We start from the raw sequence: 19,621 nt of genomic DNA, 5'->3' as shown, positions 1-19,621 counted from the left end.
TTATGGATGATGTTTGTATGGATATTTAGGATATGTCTGGCGGTGAAAATGAGGAGCTTTCAATGGTAGAAAAAATAAAAAAAAAAAAAAATTCTAGGACAGCTTTTGAGATTGATGCGGATGGTGTTGGGCAGTTCAGGTGAGTTGCCTTGCACGAGTGTTAATATTTTACTTAATGCTAATATAATAACAGGACTTAATGCTAATATAACAGCAGGACCTAGTAACCAGGCCTGTTGAAGGCCATGATTTGTCTCGGTTGAAAGTTTTAGGGTCTTGGCAATTCCTGTGCCGTTCGTACTCTTAAGAGCTTGCTTCTTTTAATAAGCCAGATTTAGTTTTTTTTTTTTTTAAATGAAACTTTGGTGCATGCTAGTAGAGTGTAGGAGTTGAGAATTCATCTTGGTTTTGAGGGATGCTTTTGTGTTGACTATTTCGATCATAGAGGTGGTTTAGTTGTATTTTAGAAAATTGCTTCTATTGTGTCTATTACTGCATTTTCTAATAATTTTATTGATATGATGATCTTGAGTGTTGGTACTGGACCTTGGAGGTTTAATGGTTTTTATCGTATATTGATAGAGCATATTTTAGTTCACTTTATCATTATGTTCTTAATGTTTATTTACATCTTTTCTGCCTAATTTTGTGGTTTTAATCATGTTTTGCAGATAATAGGTGTAAAGAGACATTCTGGAGAAAATGCTCTTAAAACTGCTAAAAAGTGCCAAATATGGAAAGTGTTAAAAAAGGAAAGTTTTCAAATAAGGAAAGTTTTCAAATAAGGGAAGTGCATAAGCAAAAGTAAATAAGGAAAGCTCAGCCAGAAAATTATTTGAAATTCAAATCGCAGATCTTTCTTTTCTTGTTCAAAGATGTGCACACACTGCAGCAGTCATATCTTCCTATTTAGGCAGCAAGATTTCATGAAGACACACTTGCCTCTTCTGCATTTCAGCATTCAAAATTCAAACGAAGGCTCCACCTAAAAAGGAAAGACAGGACATATATCTTTCCACTTCTGCACATTGATGACTGCACGCTCTCCTTCCTCTTCTGCAGCCCATGCGCACCATTCCTCTTCTGAAAGCCTTGGAACGTGCCTCTTTCCTTCTGAAGCTCAAGCCACGCATCCTTCCTCTTCTGAAAGCATTAATGCACGATTCTTTCCTCTTCTGAAGACAAGCCGCGTGTCTCCTTCCCTCTGGTGAGCTTGCAACGCGATACTTTCCTCTTTTGCAACAACTTGGGTAGCAAGCTATACGTGGGCAGCATCTTGGGCAGCCTCTTCACTAATTAGGAAGCAAAGGAGACCTAGGGTAGCATCTAATCCTATTTAAAGAGAGCACAAGGCCAGCCGCACGACTCTTCTTCCTCTCTCCACGTTTTTGCAACATCATCCGTGCAAGTCTCTCATCCGGCTCCATCTTTTCTTCTTCTTCTTCCTTTCTTTTATTTTTGGTTTTGTTTCAGCCATGAGTGGCTGAAACCTTTTATTCTAGTTGAAGATTGGTTGAAACTAAGGTTGTTTTATGGATTGTGAGATCTGAACACACATTGTTTGTCTTTTGGTTATTCAATATTCATACAGTTCATGCTTGAAATCTATTACTACTTTGTTGTTTTGATCAAATTGGCCACTTGATTCTTGATTGCAAGGTAATTAATTGTTAGTTTGGATAATTTTTAGTCCATAATTGCTAGAATTATTCAAACATAAGAACACTTGGTGTAACAACTAAGGAATTGTATGATCTAGAAACATCTCATGCGTTTGAGTAGTTAGGATTGGATCTCTCTTTTTCTTCATGCAATTAACAATTGTTTGATGTCTAAGACCCAAGGACGTTCCTTGGCAATTTGTTAATTAGTAATTAATTAGAGGACGTTCCCTAATTGGTTTAATCATAAGGAGAGACATGGTGGTGAGAAGCGTTTTCCATCTCCATAACTAATCTATTGAATCAACCTAAAGAACATAAGTTTCAATGATCAGTCAAAACAACCAAAGTGGATCCATCTTTTCAACTAGACCTTCCTCATATTGAATTTCCCTTTTATTTTTCATATTCTGCTTATTTAATTGCTTTCAGTAGTTGCTAATCAAATCAATATCAAAACCCCCTATTTTACTTTACATGCACTTTTATTTTATTTGCTTTCAGTTTATTCGTTCTCAGTGCATTCTCTTGGTCCTGATAAGGAAGGTTGGTAAGTTTACAATTCTCTGTGGATTCGATCCTTTGCCACTATCTGCATTAGTAATATTGTTGATAACCAGAAATGTTATTTTTGACCGGTTTCGACAACCGCGAGTCACATACCTGAGAGGAGCCGAAGGCATGAGTCCTAGGATCTGTTGAGAACACAGGATGTCTTCCTTGCCTTAGGTCTGTATAGGGGACTTCAATGATATATTAAGTGTGGAGGACAAAGATGGTGGTAACCCTCATCCAAAACATTTAGTGATTTTTGTGAGATTTTGGAGGATTATCATCTTAGTGATCACCCTCAATATTAATGTTATCTGTTCATTTGGGAGAAAGGTAGAGATTCGAGTGGACGCATCAGAGAGAGACTTGATTGCGCTCTAGTTTCCTATTTATGGCAGGCTTTGTTTCTGAATTGTAAGTTATCTGATCTTGATACTTTTGTTTCTGATCACTATCCTATTTTGATTGTAATAGTATTTGATGGACGGATGTATGTAGGAGATTTCAATTTGAAAAATTTTTGTTGTTTAAGCCTGACATATATGATTTGATTAAGGATTCCTGGAATGCCTTTATGGGCAAGTTAATTGGGGATAAGATTAGCCTGTGTGTACAAAGTTTTATGTCCTAGAGTAAAACTTCTCACAGAAATTTTCATAGAATGTCTAATCAAATCCATAATGAGCTTGAGGGGGTTAGGGGAAAAAATGATGATATTTCTCTATATATTGAGAATAGTTTGAAGGCAGATTTGAATAGGGTGCTTGCTGATGAGGAACTCTATTGGAAGCAGAGATCCAAAATTTTTTGGTTAAAGAAGGGGATAAAAGCATAAAATATTTTGAAAAAATTACTATATAGTCTCTATAGTATGAGAAAACTCACTAGCTAGTCCCTTTGTTTTAAAAAATACCTCCATTAATTTTGTTGTTACGTATTTTTCTATTTAGTCTCTATGATTTTAAAAAATTTATTAGTTGGTCCCTCAAATTTTTAAAAACTTTATTAATTAGTTCTTTCATATCTGGGGTATTTTAGACTGTTTTGCAATATTTAATGACTAAAACTAATGGAGAGACTAACTGGTAGATTTTTTAAAACTTCAGAAATATTTTAATGCATTTTTATTCCTAAGAATCTGCTTGTCGGAGGATCAATCATATTGATTCTTTGATTTCAGCTGATGGGATATGTATGTTTGATAAGGAAGGTATGGGTACTGTGGTTCTCAAGTATTTTACTAATATATTTTCTCAATCTAATAGGGACTATTCATGTGTTATTAATCTTATAGAGCCAGTTGTGAGTAGTAGGGACATTGATGTTTTGTTAGCTGCTTTTTCTGCGGATGAGTTTTGCAAAGCTGTTTTCCAAATGCATTCGGATAAAACACCATGGCCTAGTGGTATGAATCCAGTTTTTTTTTTTTTCCAAAAATTTTGGAGTATTCATTAGAGATTATGTTCTCTCTTCTTGCCAACAATGGTTGCAGTCTGCTATTTCCCTAAGACTTTTAATGATATCACCATCGTCCTCATTCCTAAGATTAGAGGATTATGATTTTTCCTATTCCTTTACAATCTATTTCTAGTATGACTGCCTTTATTAATTTCTTTTTAGATATTTTTTTATCTTTCTCGATGGTATTCTTAGTTCTATGGAATCTTTGAAATGGCAGGAGTTTATACCTTTGGCAGGAGAAGTTTCTTGACCAGCATCATATTATTTTAACCTCTAAAGATTTTTTACTATCTTGAAATAATGCTCAAGGGTCTCATAGGGATTCAAACAAAGAAAGTGTTATGTCTACTCTAAGATGGTTACAACTTATAGTTAGGAGATTAAAGTGTAATATAGATACATGAATCTTTAGCCATTCTGGTCAGGTTAACTTTGGGGCTATCATCTGTGATTCCGCAGATTTTTTTATTGCAAGCTTCTCACATCATGCTTGCAGTAGTGTTCATTCTAAAAAGGCCGAAGTTATTGTTCTGTTCTGCATAAATCCTTTATTTATTTGATTAATTCTAACATAAACAATATGGATATTGAAATGGATCCGAAACTTGTGATTGATGTTACTCATTCGTTGTAGTAGGATTTTTTTGAGTTTGGTCAACTCATTTATAATTATAAATTTTTTCTTTTTCAAAGGTCGGACTGAATTCAAAATTTGTGGTTGATATTACTCATTTATTGTAGAAGAATTTTTTTTGAGTTTTATCAACTCATTTATAACTATAAATTTCTTGTTTTTCAAAAATCGAATTGAACCCTATCTTGAATTAGGCGTCAAACTAATACAATAGCCCATTACTAAGAGGCTATTTTATTATAGTTTTGCTTGGAATTTTTATGTAATGCTTTCACTTCTGATGTTGTATTATATTTTTTACTTAATATTTTAGATTCTAGATTGGTTCTGTGGGAAGATCCGCTAATCGGAGGTAGAACGGATCTAATATGTTAAGTTTTTTTTAGATTTAATTAGTAAAATTATTTAAATTTTTTTTTTGATTTAATTGGTTGTTGGTGATTGGATACCATCCAAAGCTCAAAGAATCATAAAAATCTTAATTTATATTAATTTTTAAAATTAAATAAAAAATAAAAATTTTAACAATAAAATTTTATGCAAAATTCAAATTTAAACCATTTATAATCGACTAACAATTCCTAATAAATTCACATTTAATTTCAATAAAATTTAATTTAAACAATTATATTGCATACTAAATCAACCCCACAAAATCTCATATTTAAAATTTCCAACTACTAATTTTTATATTAAGTTTTAGAAAAAAATAAAAAAAATTTACCATGCGCTTTCCTAATTTATATATATTTGCATATAGGATATTGGTTTTATTTATTTGTTTCTACTATTAAAATTATTCTTTTTATCTTTTAGATAATAATTTATTTACTGAAATTTTAATCTAAACTATTCATTAGTATGTGAAGTTTATATGCATTATTGATCACTCAACCTCATTGAACATAAAATATTACAAAGATTTATCCATCAACTATCATCTTAGAATTTCAGCAAAAAAAAAAAAAGCATCTTAGAAAGGTAATAGTAGCACTATAGGAATGACAATAAGATAAAGCCAGGCAAAGATTATTCATTCTTGCTCTGCTGATACTTGAGGTGGATTTGGAAAAAATGACTAAATCAAGTCATGCAAGTAGGGGTAAATTTAGAACAAATGTCATCACTGTTAGCTAAACGCAAATACTTAATAAGGAAAAAAGAAAAAAGAGTATAGAATACTAGGGGTGAGCAATATTCGGTTCAAATTGAAAAAATCGACCGAACCAAATTGATTTAAAAATTTAGTTCAGTTTTTTATATATTTCGGTTCAGTTTGGTTTTTAATTTCAAAAATTTCGGTTATTTCGGTTCGGTTCGGTTTTGATCAGAAAAAAACCAAAAAAACCGAACCGATTAGTGATAATAATATGTTTTTTCAATAATATAGAGAAATTAAATCATATTAAAATTAAAATATTTTAATTAAATTTTAAAATATTAAAAATAAAGTGTAAAAAATAAAAAAATTATTAAAAATCGAAACCGATCAAATCAAACCGGTTCGATTCGGTTTCTGACCAAAATCGGTTCGGTTCAATTTTTATAAACACTAAAATTTCGGTTTTCAGTTTATTCGGTTCAGTTCGATTTTGAACTGAACCGACCGAATGCTCACCAATACCTCTATACAACATGACTCGCATAGCCAAACTAATAGCCATTGGAATAAAAATTGACAACAAGAAGTTAGCTCTGTGAAGGCCAAACCAATAGGCATATGCTATTTGTGGAGGTGGATGGAGACAGTGTCATGAGTATCTCACGCTTTTATAGCCTTAAAGGTGAGTTATTATAGAAAATTCTTAAACGGACCTGGTCCATCATGGAATAAGACATATGAATATGGGTCTTATGTAAATTTATCATGTAGGGACCCACATTTATATGTTTTAGATCCATATGGACCGGATCTAGGTAAGTCTTTCTCCAGTTATCATAAGAGAGGATTTCTTTGAGGGTCAATCATCAACTTCTGATGCATGAGATACCTCCATCAACATAGCAATAGAGCTTCTCTAAGGACTTTTTGTAAATTTAGGGATGAAAAATTTTTTATTTGCGAATTTAGCGTTAGTATAAAAGTATTTGCGGATTTGGGGTTGGGGTGACATGTGGCAGCCGAAAAATTTACTTGGCGCCTGTTTGACAGGCGCCAAAGCCTAAAGTGGCGCCAGACCATTATTTTATTTTTTTATTTTTTTTTTAAATGGTCTGGCGCCACTCACAATGGCGCCAGACCATTACTTTTTTATAATTTTTTTTTTTTTAAAAATGGCCTGGTGCCGGCCTTATTTTTAAAATTTTTTTTTAATTATTAAAATATTATAATTATATTAATTAATATATTATTTTTATATTACATTAACTTAATAATTATATTTTTTATTAAAATAAATTTTTTATAATATATTTTATTAATTTTAATATATTTTATTAATTTTAATATTTTTATAATAATATTCTAATTAAATAATATTAATCATAAATTTATTTAACTATTATTAAATATATATATATATGAAAGATTGAATTAAATAATTAATAAAAAATAGATTAATTAATTAATTAATATAAATATTTAAAATTATAAAAATTAAATTTATTTTTATTGGACTGTCACTCGTATGTAATCACAGAATAATATTAATAGTTCTAATATTTTAGAGAGTTATGAAATATAATATAAAAAATTTATTATAATAAAAAAATATAATATAAAAAATTTAATTATTATATAAAAAATATAATATAAATAAAATTATTAGAGATTAAAGAATAATAAATTATATTTATTAGATATATATTAATTATTATTTTATATGAAAATAAAATTATAAATATATTTATACTATATATTATAAATATTTAAAATTTAATTTTTTTATTATTATTAGTAGATGACTTTTTAATTTTTTACAATTTTTTGATATAATATATTAATTTATAATTAAAAAAATTTAAATTAAAAACTAACTATATTCTTAAAATAATCAATAAAAAAATAAAACATATTTATCTTTCTAACGATAAAATATAAGAAATAATATATTTAAATTTATAATATATTTTTTTAATTATATTTTTATCATTAGTAAATAATAAATATAAATAAATATAAATATATAGATAATTAGATTTTAAAATAAATTGATGAGAGATGGACAAATAACATAATTAATTTTAAATATTTATAATATATAGTATAAATATATTTATAATTTTATTTTCATATAAAATAATAATTAATATATATGTAATAAATATAATTTATTATTCTTTAATCTCTAATAATTTTATTTATATTATATTTTTTATATAATAATTAAATTTTTTATATTATATTTTTTTATTATAATAAATTTTTTATATTATATTTCATAACTCTCTAAAATATTAGAACCATTAATATTATTCTGTGATTACATACGAGTGACAGTCCAATAAAAATAAATTTAATTTTTATAATTTTAAATATTTATATTAATTAATTAATTAATTTATTTTTTATTAATTATTTAATTTAATCTTTCTTATATATATATTTAATAATAGTTAAATAAATTTATAATTAATATTATTTAATTAGAATATTATTATAAAAATATATTAAAATTAATAAAATATATTATAAAAAATTTATTTTAATAAAGAAATATAATTATTAAGTTAATATAATATAAAAATAATATATTAATTAATATAATTATAATATTTTAATAATTAAAAAAAAAATTTTAAAAAAAAATAAGGCCTGGCGCCACTTTGAGTGGCGCCAGGCCATTTTAAAAAAATAAATTATAAGAAAGTAATGGTCTGGCGCCGTTCTGAGTGGCGCCAGACCATTTAAAAAAAAAATAAAAAAATAAAAAAATGGTCTGCAGGCTTTGGCCCCTGTCAAACAGGCGCCAAATAAATTTTTCGGCTGCCACCTGTCACCCCAACCCTAAATCTGCAAATACTTTTATACTAACCCTAAATTTGCAAATAAAAAATTTTTCACCCCTAAATTTATAAAAAGCCCCTTCTCTAAGGTGGTAGACCAACATAAATAATGACGAATTGGAGACATGAAGGTCGGAAGTAACACTTCAATAAGATTTTATTTGTTTTCGTATTGTTTGATATTTTTAGTACTCAGAAATAAAAAGAAAATATTTATTTTGATTAAAGACAAAATTAAGTGATTTTTAGACCTTAATAATCTTATTAATGTTAGAGTAGTATGCCCTAGAACCATGTCAATAAGCTTGTAATTATCAAATCTTATTTCCAATGGTAATAAAATTGTTGATTAATTAGGAGATCTTTAGGATATAATTGGTGTCCATCATGATTTGGTGGTAACGTGAGATAACATCAAGAAAGGAAACCATTGCGTGACTCGAGATCGAGTCTACTAACCTGTCAATAGACGACATCAGGGGTCTTTTAGATATACTTTATTCAGGTTGGTAAAATCCTCGCACATGCTCCATTTTCCACTTTGTTCACTAGGACCGCATTGGCAAGCCATGTGAGATATTAAACTTCCTTTATTAACCTTCCACTCAAAAGCTTGTCAATATCTTCTTTGATCACTTGATGCCTCTCTGATATGAATCTTCATTTCTTTTGTTGGACCGGTTTGATGGTTTTGTCAATAGATAGCTTATGAGTGATGGAAGCCGGGTCAATACCTGTTACAACTTTCGGAGAATAAGCAAAAGTGATTACTCGGTTCCTTAGCAACTCTATTAAATGGATATTTATTTCACTGGTTAACACAGTACCAAACCATACTTTTTGTTCTTTACCTAGTTGGACCTCCTTTACCTAGTTGGACCTCCTTTACCACTGCTAGCTCTAGCTTTATGTGAGATTCCGACTTCTCCAGCAACTTGATGGACATTGTTGCTTTTCCAAGACTTTTTGCTGGGTATCCGTAACCTTCTTTAGCCAATCTCGAATTGCCTTGGACCACAGCTATTCCCCCTGATTCTAATAGCTTAAAACACATAGCACTAATGTTAATAATAATAGTATAGCAATTCAGGACTGGATGGTCGAGTATCACATTGTACACAAATGAGATATTTACCATCGCAAACTCTACATATAATTCTCACTTATATTTTTTTATCACCAAGCACTAGAGGTAGGTTGATGTTGCTCAGCATTACCATAGTCTTATCTCCTAATCCTACTAATGGATAAGAAACTCTGACAAGTCTATTTTTAACCAAGCCTAACTTGTTAACTCATACTTATTCAGGAGGACATTGACGATCAGCAGGTCGTTCTGAAAAAATTCAACTGCTTTGTCTGTAGAGTCGAACCTTACCTCCTGCTTAGCCCAGGATTTCCATTCCACTGACAGGACATCTTCTGTTACATGCTTATTTTTTTTCCTTTGCCTTTATTAGATCCTCCCACAATGCATGTACAATTTCAACTATTTCAAGAGATAGAAAAATAAGATTCCTTTTTTAGAGAGAAAAGAGTAGGAGATCGAATGTAACCCAAATGAACAGAGATAATTCAATGGGTTTCCCAACAATGAAGCTAAATGATGTAGTCGGAAAACAGAGTTGTGCTATGATTGGCTAGACCTGTAAGAAAGAGAATGTGAGATTGTGGTGGATGCTCACGACAACCACTCTGACGCTCAAGTCAGTATACTGAAAAATAGAGAGAATGTAATGAATTGGTTAGAACTTGAGTAATGTAAGAGAATAGCGTACCTTTACCTCTGTGATTATTCTCCTTTTATGCTGTAAGAAGGTGGAGATAAATATAGTATTTCTCGATAATCCAGTGATAATGTGGCCGATTGGTCGATAAGGGATGCCGCCAGTTAATAGGTTGGTGATCCCGCGATTATAGACGTAACAAGGATATGCTAGACTATATTTGATAATAGTAACCTTGTACCGGAACTCGTTCGATCTAGGGGAAGACGAGTCTTAATGATGAATCGGACGTCAAAATGTCTGGGACTTCATTTCTTCAGATGGAACCGCATTAACCACTTTTCCAATCCTTATCATGTGTTCCTATCTTGTGGTAGCAACTAGCTTATCATATATCAAACAAATTTATATATATAAAAATATTAATAAGATTTATTAAATATGGAAAATAACTTTCTATTTTTTTTAAAAAAAGGTCATTTTTTCAAAATGATTTAGTTTTTCCTTTGAGCGATATAGTTTCGGTCAAACAAACGGAGCATAAATGGTAATTAAATTTTTTAAAATCTCACTTATCAAAAGCCGAAAAAAGTTCAGGCATTTTTATCACCAGTAATCTCCACAAGAACAAAGTCCATCCTTAAAATGATGAAAACGATTAGTATCCCTGACAACTATCTCCCTATTCATAAGTTTTGAGATAAGCTTGGTTGCTGCATGGCAGTTCACGCATGCCCGAAGATTCTTTGTTATCATAAGTGTAGTTCCTGGAGAAGTACTGATAAGCCCATAAGCAATTGCCAGCCTTTCACTGTGATTACAAAGTGTTTCTTCAATTTCTTCATCGTTGAGATCATGCAGGACAGATTCTTTATGCGGAGAAAATCCAGCTTCTTTTAACTTTCTTTCTAAATTCTCAAGCTCCTCATAAATCTCACTGGATCTTGGATGAGATTTATCTCCAAATTGAAATGCCTGAAGCTTTCCATTGATCTCAATCACACTCTGGCCCGTGTCCTTGTTCAGTCCTTTCTCCCTCATTAGCACTCGTACCTTCGCAACACGATCCCACAAGCGAGCTGAAGCATAAAGATTTGACAGCTGAACGTAATGCCCCGTGTTATAAGGATCCAATGAGAAAAGCTGCTCAGCAGCATACTCTCCTAGTGTGACATTGCGATGGATCTTGCATGCACTCAAAAGAGCTCCCCAAACACTTATACCTGGTTGAGTTGGCATGTTCCTGATAAAACTATAAGCTTGATCTAAATACCCCTTACGCCCAAGAAGATCAACCACGCAGGCATAATGCTGATGGCGTGGTTCAATTCCATAGTCCCTCATATGGTAGAAAAGTTCCCATCCTTCTTCCACAAGACCTGAATTTTTGCATGCTGTGAGGAGCCCCACAAAAGTGACATCATTTGGGCACACCCCAGCTTGCTTCATTGCTCCAAAAAGATCAATGGATTCTTTGCCATGACCATGCAATCCATATCCCATGATCATTGCACTCCACAGAACGACATCTTTATCCAATGCTCTATCAAAAATGATGCGAGCCAAATGGATACTACCACATTTTGCAAACATATCAATGAGGGCAGAGTTAACAAAAACATCTTTGCTAAATTCAGTCCTACTGACATAATCACTCATCCATCTTGCTAATTCAAGAGATCCCATTTGAGCACAAGCCAAGATGCCAGAAGTCACAGTAATAGAATCTGGTCTAAAGTTCTGTGTTATCATTTGACGAAAGAGCTCCAAAGCTTCCTCAGCATATCCATTCTTTGCATAACCAGAAATCATTGCATTCCACAATATCAAATTTGGGACATCCACCTGATCAAAAAACGTCCTAGCAAATTTAACTTGCCCGCATTTTGCATACATGGCAGTAAGTGAGATGAGCAAATCAATCTCAGATTCAAGGCCCATTTTAATAACACAACCATGAATAGATTTGCCATGTTCCAAGTCCTCTATATCTGTGTACGCCTTAAGGACACTCACGAGAGCGATCCAATCAGGATTGACATTCATTTTTCTCATTTGACTGAAAATCCTCAAAGCTTCAACCGGCTCCCCATTCTGTGCATACCCAGAAATGAGAGAAGTCCAAGAAACAATCGTCTTATTACTTAACCTATCAAAAACGACATTAGCTTGCTGAATCTGACCACATTTGGCATAAAATGACACGAGACCATTCTGTACAAACACATCGCCTTCAAACCCACACCTAAAAACCTGCCCATGTATCCCCCGGCCCACATCAAGAGCCAGCAAGGCACTGCAAGCTTTGAGGACAAGAGGAAAAGTGAAACCATCGTGACTCACCCATGCCATTTGCATTCTCGAATACATTTCAAGAGCATCATTGAAGAAACTGTGCCTCGAATAGCATCTAATGATCGCATTCCACAAAAACACATCTGGCTCAGGAAAAAAATCAAACAATTTACGCGCATAGTGAATTCCCGCGAGATTCAGACTACAATTAACGAGTTTAGTAATCAAGAAACCACTATACTGCAATCCAGATGCTAGCAACTGGGCATGAATTTGATTTAAATGGCTCTTGTGGACTGAATTATCAATCAAAGATGCATAGAAAGTGACGGGGTTGAAGCTACAAAAGAAATGGTCACTGTCGAAGCAGGTGTTTGAGTGGATACCCAATAAAGAAGAGACTCTGAGGAATTTGAAGGCTCTCGCAGGAAAAACATTCCCAGGGAGGGAAAGATTCAGAACCATAAATTTAAATTGTATTATCTCCGTGTGAGTGTCATCGGTAAAGGAAGTATTAAGGCAGCCGTAGCCGTAGGGAGTGTGAAATTATGAAAATAATTTTCTTTTTCTGCTTTTTTAAAGGGAGCAAAATAAAACGACATCGTAGAGCCAGCTGGATCGGTGGATCCCTCTTTGTTCTCTAGCGAATTGACGAGAGCTCGATCTCCTCTTCTAAATTTCTCTGCAATAACAAAATCAATGGAAACTCATGTACAGAATTTCCTGAACAAAATCTCCGTAGCTTGTGCAACCATAGCTACAATCACTCTTCTTTACCTCTATCTCCAAACCCCAGAAACCTGCATTCCACCAGACACCCCAATCACAAAATCCAACCTCAAATTCCCCTCCTCCACCTGCGACCCTGCTCTGAACCGCCCTTACCTTTCTCACGACAAGAAAAACCAGCGACTGTGGTCCTCCAAGTCCTGGCTCTCTCAGGTCTCCTCCTTCACCGCTTTCTTTTCACAGGTCCAACACCTCAATCTCTTGCATAACCACTCCAGAGTCCTCTGTGTCTCCGCCGGTGCTGGCCACGAAGTCATGGCACTGAATAATATGGGTGTCAGTGATGTTACTGGTGTTGAGTTGGTGGATTCTTTACCTCTTGTCAGAAAGGCTGACCCCAATAATTTGCCATTTTTCGACGGTGTTTTTGATTTGGCTTTCAGTGCTCGGTTGGTGGAGGCGTTGTTTCCATTGAGGTTTGCTGGGGAGATGGAGAGGACGGTGAGGAGAGGAGGGGTGTGTGTGATAGTTGTGGAGGAGTGTGGAAACGAAGAGGTGAGTGACATTGTTGGGCTGTTTAGGAAATCCAAATTTGTTGGTGCTAAGAATGTTACATTGATTGGAATGAAGATGACTAGGATCATCATGAGTGTTGCTGTTTCTTCTCCTTCATGAATCCTTTCTCTCTTGGTAATTATGCTTCTTTCCCTGATTTGATTGTATTGAATTCCCTGTTTGTGATTCTATCCATTGTGGGTTTGATGCATCGTTTGCAGATTTTATAACTTAAAGAAAGATAAGTTATCAAAATCTCTTCAACCCATTAATAAATGTCTAGAAAAACATTTCCTTTTTTAAAGGCCTTCCCCAAACAAATCTATTAATTTTCCTGCCAAACACTGTCAGGAGACAAGGATAAAGGGAAGTATTATGGTTTTCAGCATAAAAAATGTTGAAGCACTGAAATTTCCAAATATGCTTACGATTTTTCCCTGGGAAGTCTCACTTGGTGTTGGTCCTTAATCCAACTGCAGGGCATATGTATACTCAATTCGCATGTGATTTGTTTCCTCAGCAATTTTTTTTTCATTATTCTTTTATTCCTTCCTAACCCTAAATTCACGTTGTTGTCTTGTTCCTTGCTCTAGTGAAAACGTTGTGGCTGTATCTTGCAATTTTTGTGATTATTTTTTTTCGCATGGAAATACAATAGCTAGTGATTAGATGTGTATGCTAGCTATATCTCTGGGGATAATCAACTGGATTAGTCTAAAGTTTTTGTATCCACAGCTAACTGTGTGTTATACTAATTTTGTTGTCTTAGCAAGTAGTTCCTCTGTTGATGAGTAAATTCTTGTTTGCTGTTTGCATACCAGTGAAAGAGCTGTTATACATTTGATATTCAAGACTGAGATTGAGTTTATAGCAAATGTAGAAGAAGGTATAACATTCCCTTTTATCGGAAAGAGGGTGTTCAGAATGGTCTTCTGCACTTGGAGATGGAATATATGATTGAGGAGTGAGTCACAGTAATGCCTAAGGTTAATCACAGTTTGTCAGTAGGTCATTCGCTTGAGCAATTTTTTAATGCAACACCTTTGTTCATATTCAGTTCTTATTCAGAGGGATTGCAAATTTTGGGGGACTAGTGGCTCTATTGAACTTGGTACAAGAAGTTCTAATATTTTCATGCTGTAACAACATTGTGTTTTTGGTTATTAGATGTAATTTATGGAGCACATAATTGACCAACATTTGGTTTCTCTTATTATGTCCATTTTCTACTTTCTACTAGTAGCTGCTTTCAAGATCCACTGCTAGTGTTTGGCAGAAATATTAATTTGGGTGATTCCCATGGCAGGGATGCATTCCCATTGTGCAGAGGCATCCATGACATGGGAATAATCTGGCCCTAATAATTCTGATGTAATTCATTATATATCAAAGCTGTTCCTTCGTGTTCCATCACTGCATTGAGTCTGGACTTCAATCCTTTATAGACCAGGTTATTTTATTTTTTTGGACTTCTATCAAATAATGTTACTATGATCCTTATCATGCCTGCAAAAATCTAAGTTAGATTCTTTTGCTCCTGTCTCTAACTTCAATTTTCATCTTAAACTTTCGTTTACCACCTTTAACACTTCGATAAATCTTCTGCCAACCACATCTGAAGGAAGAATCAATTCTGGAGCAGTTTCAGCACATTCCATATCGGCAAGTTGGCATTGTACAAATTTATTTTCTTGAATAAACTTGATATTTGGGATGTGATTATGTACTTATTTTTCTCTTCCTCACCATTGTTGCCAAAGTTACTTTGAGTTAACAATGATCTGAGTTTTCTTGTAGCAGTAGTTAATTTCTTTTTGACATGTTATCAATGAGTTGAGAAGCGGATGACAGATGATCTCTAACCAAATACATCTTTGTTCTGAACTACATACAATTAGAGTAGAGCAGAATCAGAACCATGATGCAATAGACTCACCAGCTAAATTACCTACAAGTATTCTGCCAACTAAACCACCTGACTGTTACAATCAACAACTATCTTCTGCAGCATAATATTCATATGGTCTTTTTTTTTTTCCTGAACTAGAAGCTACTATCTTGACGTAGTAGGAAGCTCAGCCACCTCAAGAGCCTGGGAAATCCCATGAACTATGACTTCCTTTGATGAGAAGATTTCTGGTGCTACAATCTCCACGCCGTTAACGGCTAATCCTTTTGTGACATTTAGATCTCCAGTTATCTCAACTTCTTGATTAGGAAGCAGTGTCCTTAACATTGTTTTATCCGGCAAGAAAGCAAGTTGTGAATACGTAATCCTTTGAGGCAGAATGTGAAGCCTCACAATCTTGTCAAGCATTGGCGAAGGAGATGCTACACAAGCCAATTCTGGAGGAGCAAAGATTGTTACAGCATTCAAGACCCTGTAATCTTCAAGAATCCCATCAAGAACAGAGTTCAATCCGATCGCAAAAGACACAAAGCCATTAGAGCTTAGCAAATGGACTATCCTGGTCCATTCAACCAAGTTCTTGGTTTCGCTGACATCCAAAACTAAGCTAGAATTGGCATCACAAATTGGAGCTTGAATAGAATCCCAAACCCTGCCAAAATCTTGAGAACTCAGTGAAGAAAAAGGTCCAAGAACGCCATGAATTGCGACATTTCCTTCAAGAAATATGTCAGGGTGTGAGACCAAAACATGATTGATCTCTACCAACCTTTCTCTTGCACCAACTTTTGTAACAGCTACATTCTTTGGACTAAGAAGGGTAGGGAAGCAACTACCCTGAGGTTTCTTTAACAGATCATCCAGTGAAAATATCAGAGGAGAGGTATGGTATTGGAGGAGATGTTTCAAGAACCACGGAGGAAGAGAAGCGTTTGTGAGGGCAGAGTCTTTGATGGCAAAGATGGTGGTGTTGGGAGATAAAAGGAAGATTTCAGGGGAGATTAGCAAAAGGGTAGCCATGATATTGAAGCCAGATCTCCTTAGAGCAATTGATGCGTTGAGCGAGAGATGGTGGCTGATGGGTCTGGTTGGTGGAGTTGTGTTGTTGGATGGAGAATTCAGGGCAGTAGAGATGGCTATGAATGCCAAGACTACTGAGATGGTGAAATAGATTGGTGCACGCCACCACCGAGAACAAGAAGCCATTGATGAAGTGAGCGAGAGAGAGGTACCCTGCGGAAAAGAATGCGAGAGAAAGAGAGATGCAAATTGGGAGATCATTGGGTGGAGGATGAAGATGGCTCTTTTCCCCTATATGGCTGATGGTATGGGCATGAAATTTTCAATTAGTTTACAAAGCTTATTTATCTATACCCATTCCCTTTACGATGACTTCTAAAGAAAAAAAAGTACTATTATGGAAAATTTTAAATAAAAAAACTTTTTTTTAAAAAAATTAATTAAAAAAAGGGAAAATTAAAATTACTTCTTAGTCCCTGAGGTTTAACGTAATTAACACTTCTATCCCTCTATTTTGGCGACCCAACACTTAAGTCCCTCACTTTCTCTTCCGTCCAAATTTGTAGTCCTTCCGTCCATTTAAACCGTTTGGTTAAAGAGTCAAAAGTGAGAGGTGATAATTTTTTCCAGAAATACTCTTCTCTTAATGTGAAATTCCTATTTTTTTTTTCTCTTTCATGTTTTCTCCAGTTGCAGAAGAAGAAGAAGAAGAAGAAGAAGAAGAAAGAAGAAGAAGAAGAAGAAGTTGCAGAAAAGGGTAGGAAGAAGAAGGAGAAGAAGAAGAAGAGGCATTTGGGTTTGGGTTTAGTGAGGGTTAATTTTGTCAATTCACGTGTCCCAAACGGCTATTTTGAACGGAGGGACTACGAATTTGGACAGAAAATAAAGTGAAGGACTTAAGTGTTGGGTCGCCAAAATAGAGGGATAGAAGTGTTAATTATGTTAAACCTCAGGGATTAAAAAGTAATTTTCCCTTAAAAAAAAAACTTAACACTTAAAAACCTTACAATTTTACTTTCAAATGTAAAATCAAATAATAAAAATCATAATAAATGAATCTCATAATTTTTTATTTTTTAAAATTTTTTTGTCGAGAAAATAGATGATGTCATTAAAAATAGGTTAAAGCCCGATAAAAATACAGTTTAAAGGTTAGCAGGTCGTAAGCCAACAAAAAGGTACATGTGGTTTGATTTATTTTATTTTTGTCCAATATATAAATTATTCATAGAATGTTTTTTGCTTCCTTAAATTCTTGTGACATATTACAACCTTATTTATCTTTTTTTATTATTGCACCTTAATTTTTTAATAATTAATAAGAATGGTTTAACTAACTTAATAATCGTATAAAATTAAAAAAAAAAAATTTAATTCAATACAAAGAAAAAAAAATATTTTATTTGATGGTTGAGATTTAAGAATGGATTAAGCTCATGTGTAATTTTTTGTAAGTTATCTTATTTCCCTCTCGTATTTTTATATTCTCCTTCTCCTTTATCTTTTTTTTGGGCATGTAACGTTGGTGGTATGTACAGATGTATTGTGCCATTTTTTCTCGTCAGACGATCATTTAATTCCATCGGACGCTATTTGAACACGATCCCGAACATCACATAATTTACTTTTTCATGTAGACTAACAAGTATTTAGAGCTAGGATTCCATGGTTAGGTTCAGGTCCAGTCTGTCTTATTTGGACAAGCCTTGAACCAGTCTAAAGTTTAGAGTCGCATATTGGACGCTCATTAAGCTCAGCTTTGGCTCTTTCCATTTGGGCTGCTTCAGCCCAAATATTTGAAGCTCGATAGTCATCATTCTTTAATTATTTACAAAGTTTATAATCTAAAACTTAAATGAATATTGAAAAAGAATATAAAGGAAATTTATGCATATAATAAATCAAAATAAAAACAAAATATGAAGGCAATGGATTTTGTTCAGTATTTTGAGTATTATTTAATTTTTATAATGTAATCATTTGATAGTTATTAAATGATTGAACTATTTGTATTTAATTTTTATAATGTAATCATTTGATAGTTATTAAATGATTGAACTATTTGACATTGCATGTAATAGGAAATTATGTTTAATAAATGATCAATTACCAATATATGAATTAAGTACATAGGGATATTTAAATTTGATATTTTATTTATTGAATAGCCAAATACATAATTTAATTCATGACTTTTACACAAAAAGATAGTTAACACCCTTACTCTTTTATCTTTAACTTTTGATACTAACTATTTAACACATAAATTTTATAACATATTGATGCTACATAACAACGGCCAATAGTCTGGTGAGCCAAAAACGTAGTTCATCCCAAAATAAAGAAGATCCGGACACTTTTGCGCCCGAATTATTGTTGAAAGACTCACCCCTCCCTTAACAAGGCGAGTCCCTACGCGAAGTTATCATTATCAGACATGGTCTAGTATATCTCCATTATACCTGTGATTGCGAGATTTCCACCTAAATAGCTGATGATGTCCTGTATCAAGCAGATAGCCGAATTTTCACCGGATTATTAGAGAAATATCATACTCATCTTAATCTCCTACAGTATAAAGGGAGAATAACTACAAAGACAAAGGTATGCCATTCTTGAACACTGAAATTCTAAGCATTCCATTACACTTTCTCTCATCCAGTTACTGACTTGAGCGTCAAAGTGGTTGCCGTGGGCACCCACCACCACCTCACATTGTCTCCTTTGCATGTCCTAACCAACCGCAACTCGATTCCATTTCGGTCACGTCATCAATTTAAGTCTCATCTACATCATGTAGTTCCATTGCCTAGAACTCCATTGAATCCTTTTTATTCATTTGGATTATGACCGGTTTCCCATCATTTTCCCACACTCTCGAAATGTCCGGAATGATACATGTCATTAAGGAGGACTTGATAAGGGTAATGGCAAAAATAAGTGTGAGGCAGGGGATGCCCTCTCTGTCCAAGAGCCATTGACCAAACAGGAGGTAAGGTTCGGTCCTGCCGATAAAGCGTAGGCTTCTTTCAAAATGATCCTTTGATTGTTAAGATCCTATTGAATCGATACGAGGTAAGGCGGGTGCTTGTGGATACAAGTAGTTCTGTTAATCTTCTCATCTTAAAAGCTG

At 33.5% G+C, this 19,621-nt stretch overlaps 3 protein-coding genes across 3 annotated transcripts; 1 reads left to right on the top strand and 2 right to left on the bottom strand.

The window, feature by feature from the left end:
• Window positions 1–10,558: 10,558 nt before the first annotated feature.
• Window positions 10,559–12,865, bottom strand: LOC110628901 (pentatricopeptide repeat-containing protein At3g12770). Its single transcript, XM_021775729.2, has one exon. It carries the CDS (start codon window positions 12,738–12,740, stop codon window positions 10,587–10,589), a length of 2,154 nt encoding a protein of 717 aa, XP_021631421.1. The 5' UTR covers window positions 12,741–12,865; the 3' UTR covers window positions 10,559–10,586.
• Window positions 12,866–12,890: 25 nt separating this feature from the next.
• Window positions 12,891–14,796, top strand: LOC110628903. The gene is made up of 2 exons (XM_021775731.2): window positions 12,891–13,694; window positions 14,381–14,796. Exon 1 carries the CDS (start codon window positions 12,975–12,977, stop codon window positions 13,677–13,679), a length of 705 nt encoding a protein of 234 aa, XP_021631423.1. The 5' UTR covers window positions 12,891–12,974; the 3' UTR covers window positions 13,680–13,694; window positions 14,381–14,796.
• A 575-nt stretch (window positions 14,797–15,371) lies between these two features.
• Window positions 15,372–16,771, bottom strand: LOC110628902 (fasciclin-like arabinogalactan protein 21). Its single transcript, XM_021775730.2, has one exon. It carries the CDS (start codon window positions 16,747–16,749, stop codon window positions 15,613–15,615), a length of 1,137 nt encoding a protein of 378 aa, XP_021631422.1. The 5' UTR covers window positions 16,750–16,771; the 3' UTR covers window positions 15,372–15,612.
• Between the last annotated feature and the right edge of the window lie 2,850 nt (window positions 16,772–19,621).

Source organism: Manihot esculenta, chromosome 12, assembly GCF_001659605.2.
Source record: "Manihot esculenta cultivar AM560-2 chromosome 12, M.esculenta_v8, whole genome shotgun sequence".
Taxonomy (NCBI): domain Eukaryota; kingdom Viridiplantae; phylum Streptophyta; class Magnoliopsida; order Malpighiales; family Euphorbiaceae; genus Manihot; species Manihot esculenta.
The sequence above is the reverse complement of the archived record's forward strand: the minus strand, read 5'-3'. Positions and strand labels throughout refer to the sequence as shown.

Bases quoted from the DNA above. Each gene is read 5' to 3' on its own strand.
- LOC110628902 (XM_021775730.2), bottom strand. From the start codon at position 16,749: ATGATCTCCCAATTTGCATCTCTCTTTCTCTCGCATTCTTTTCCGCAG.
- LOC110628901 (XM_021775729.2), bottom strand. From the start codon at position 12,740: ATGGTTCTGAATCTTTCCCTCCCTGGGAATGTTTTTCCTGCGAGAGCC.
- LOC110628903 (XM_021775731.2), top strand. From the start codon at position 12,975: ATGGAAACTCATGTACAGAATTTCCTGAACAAAATCTCCGTAGCTTGT.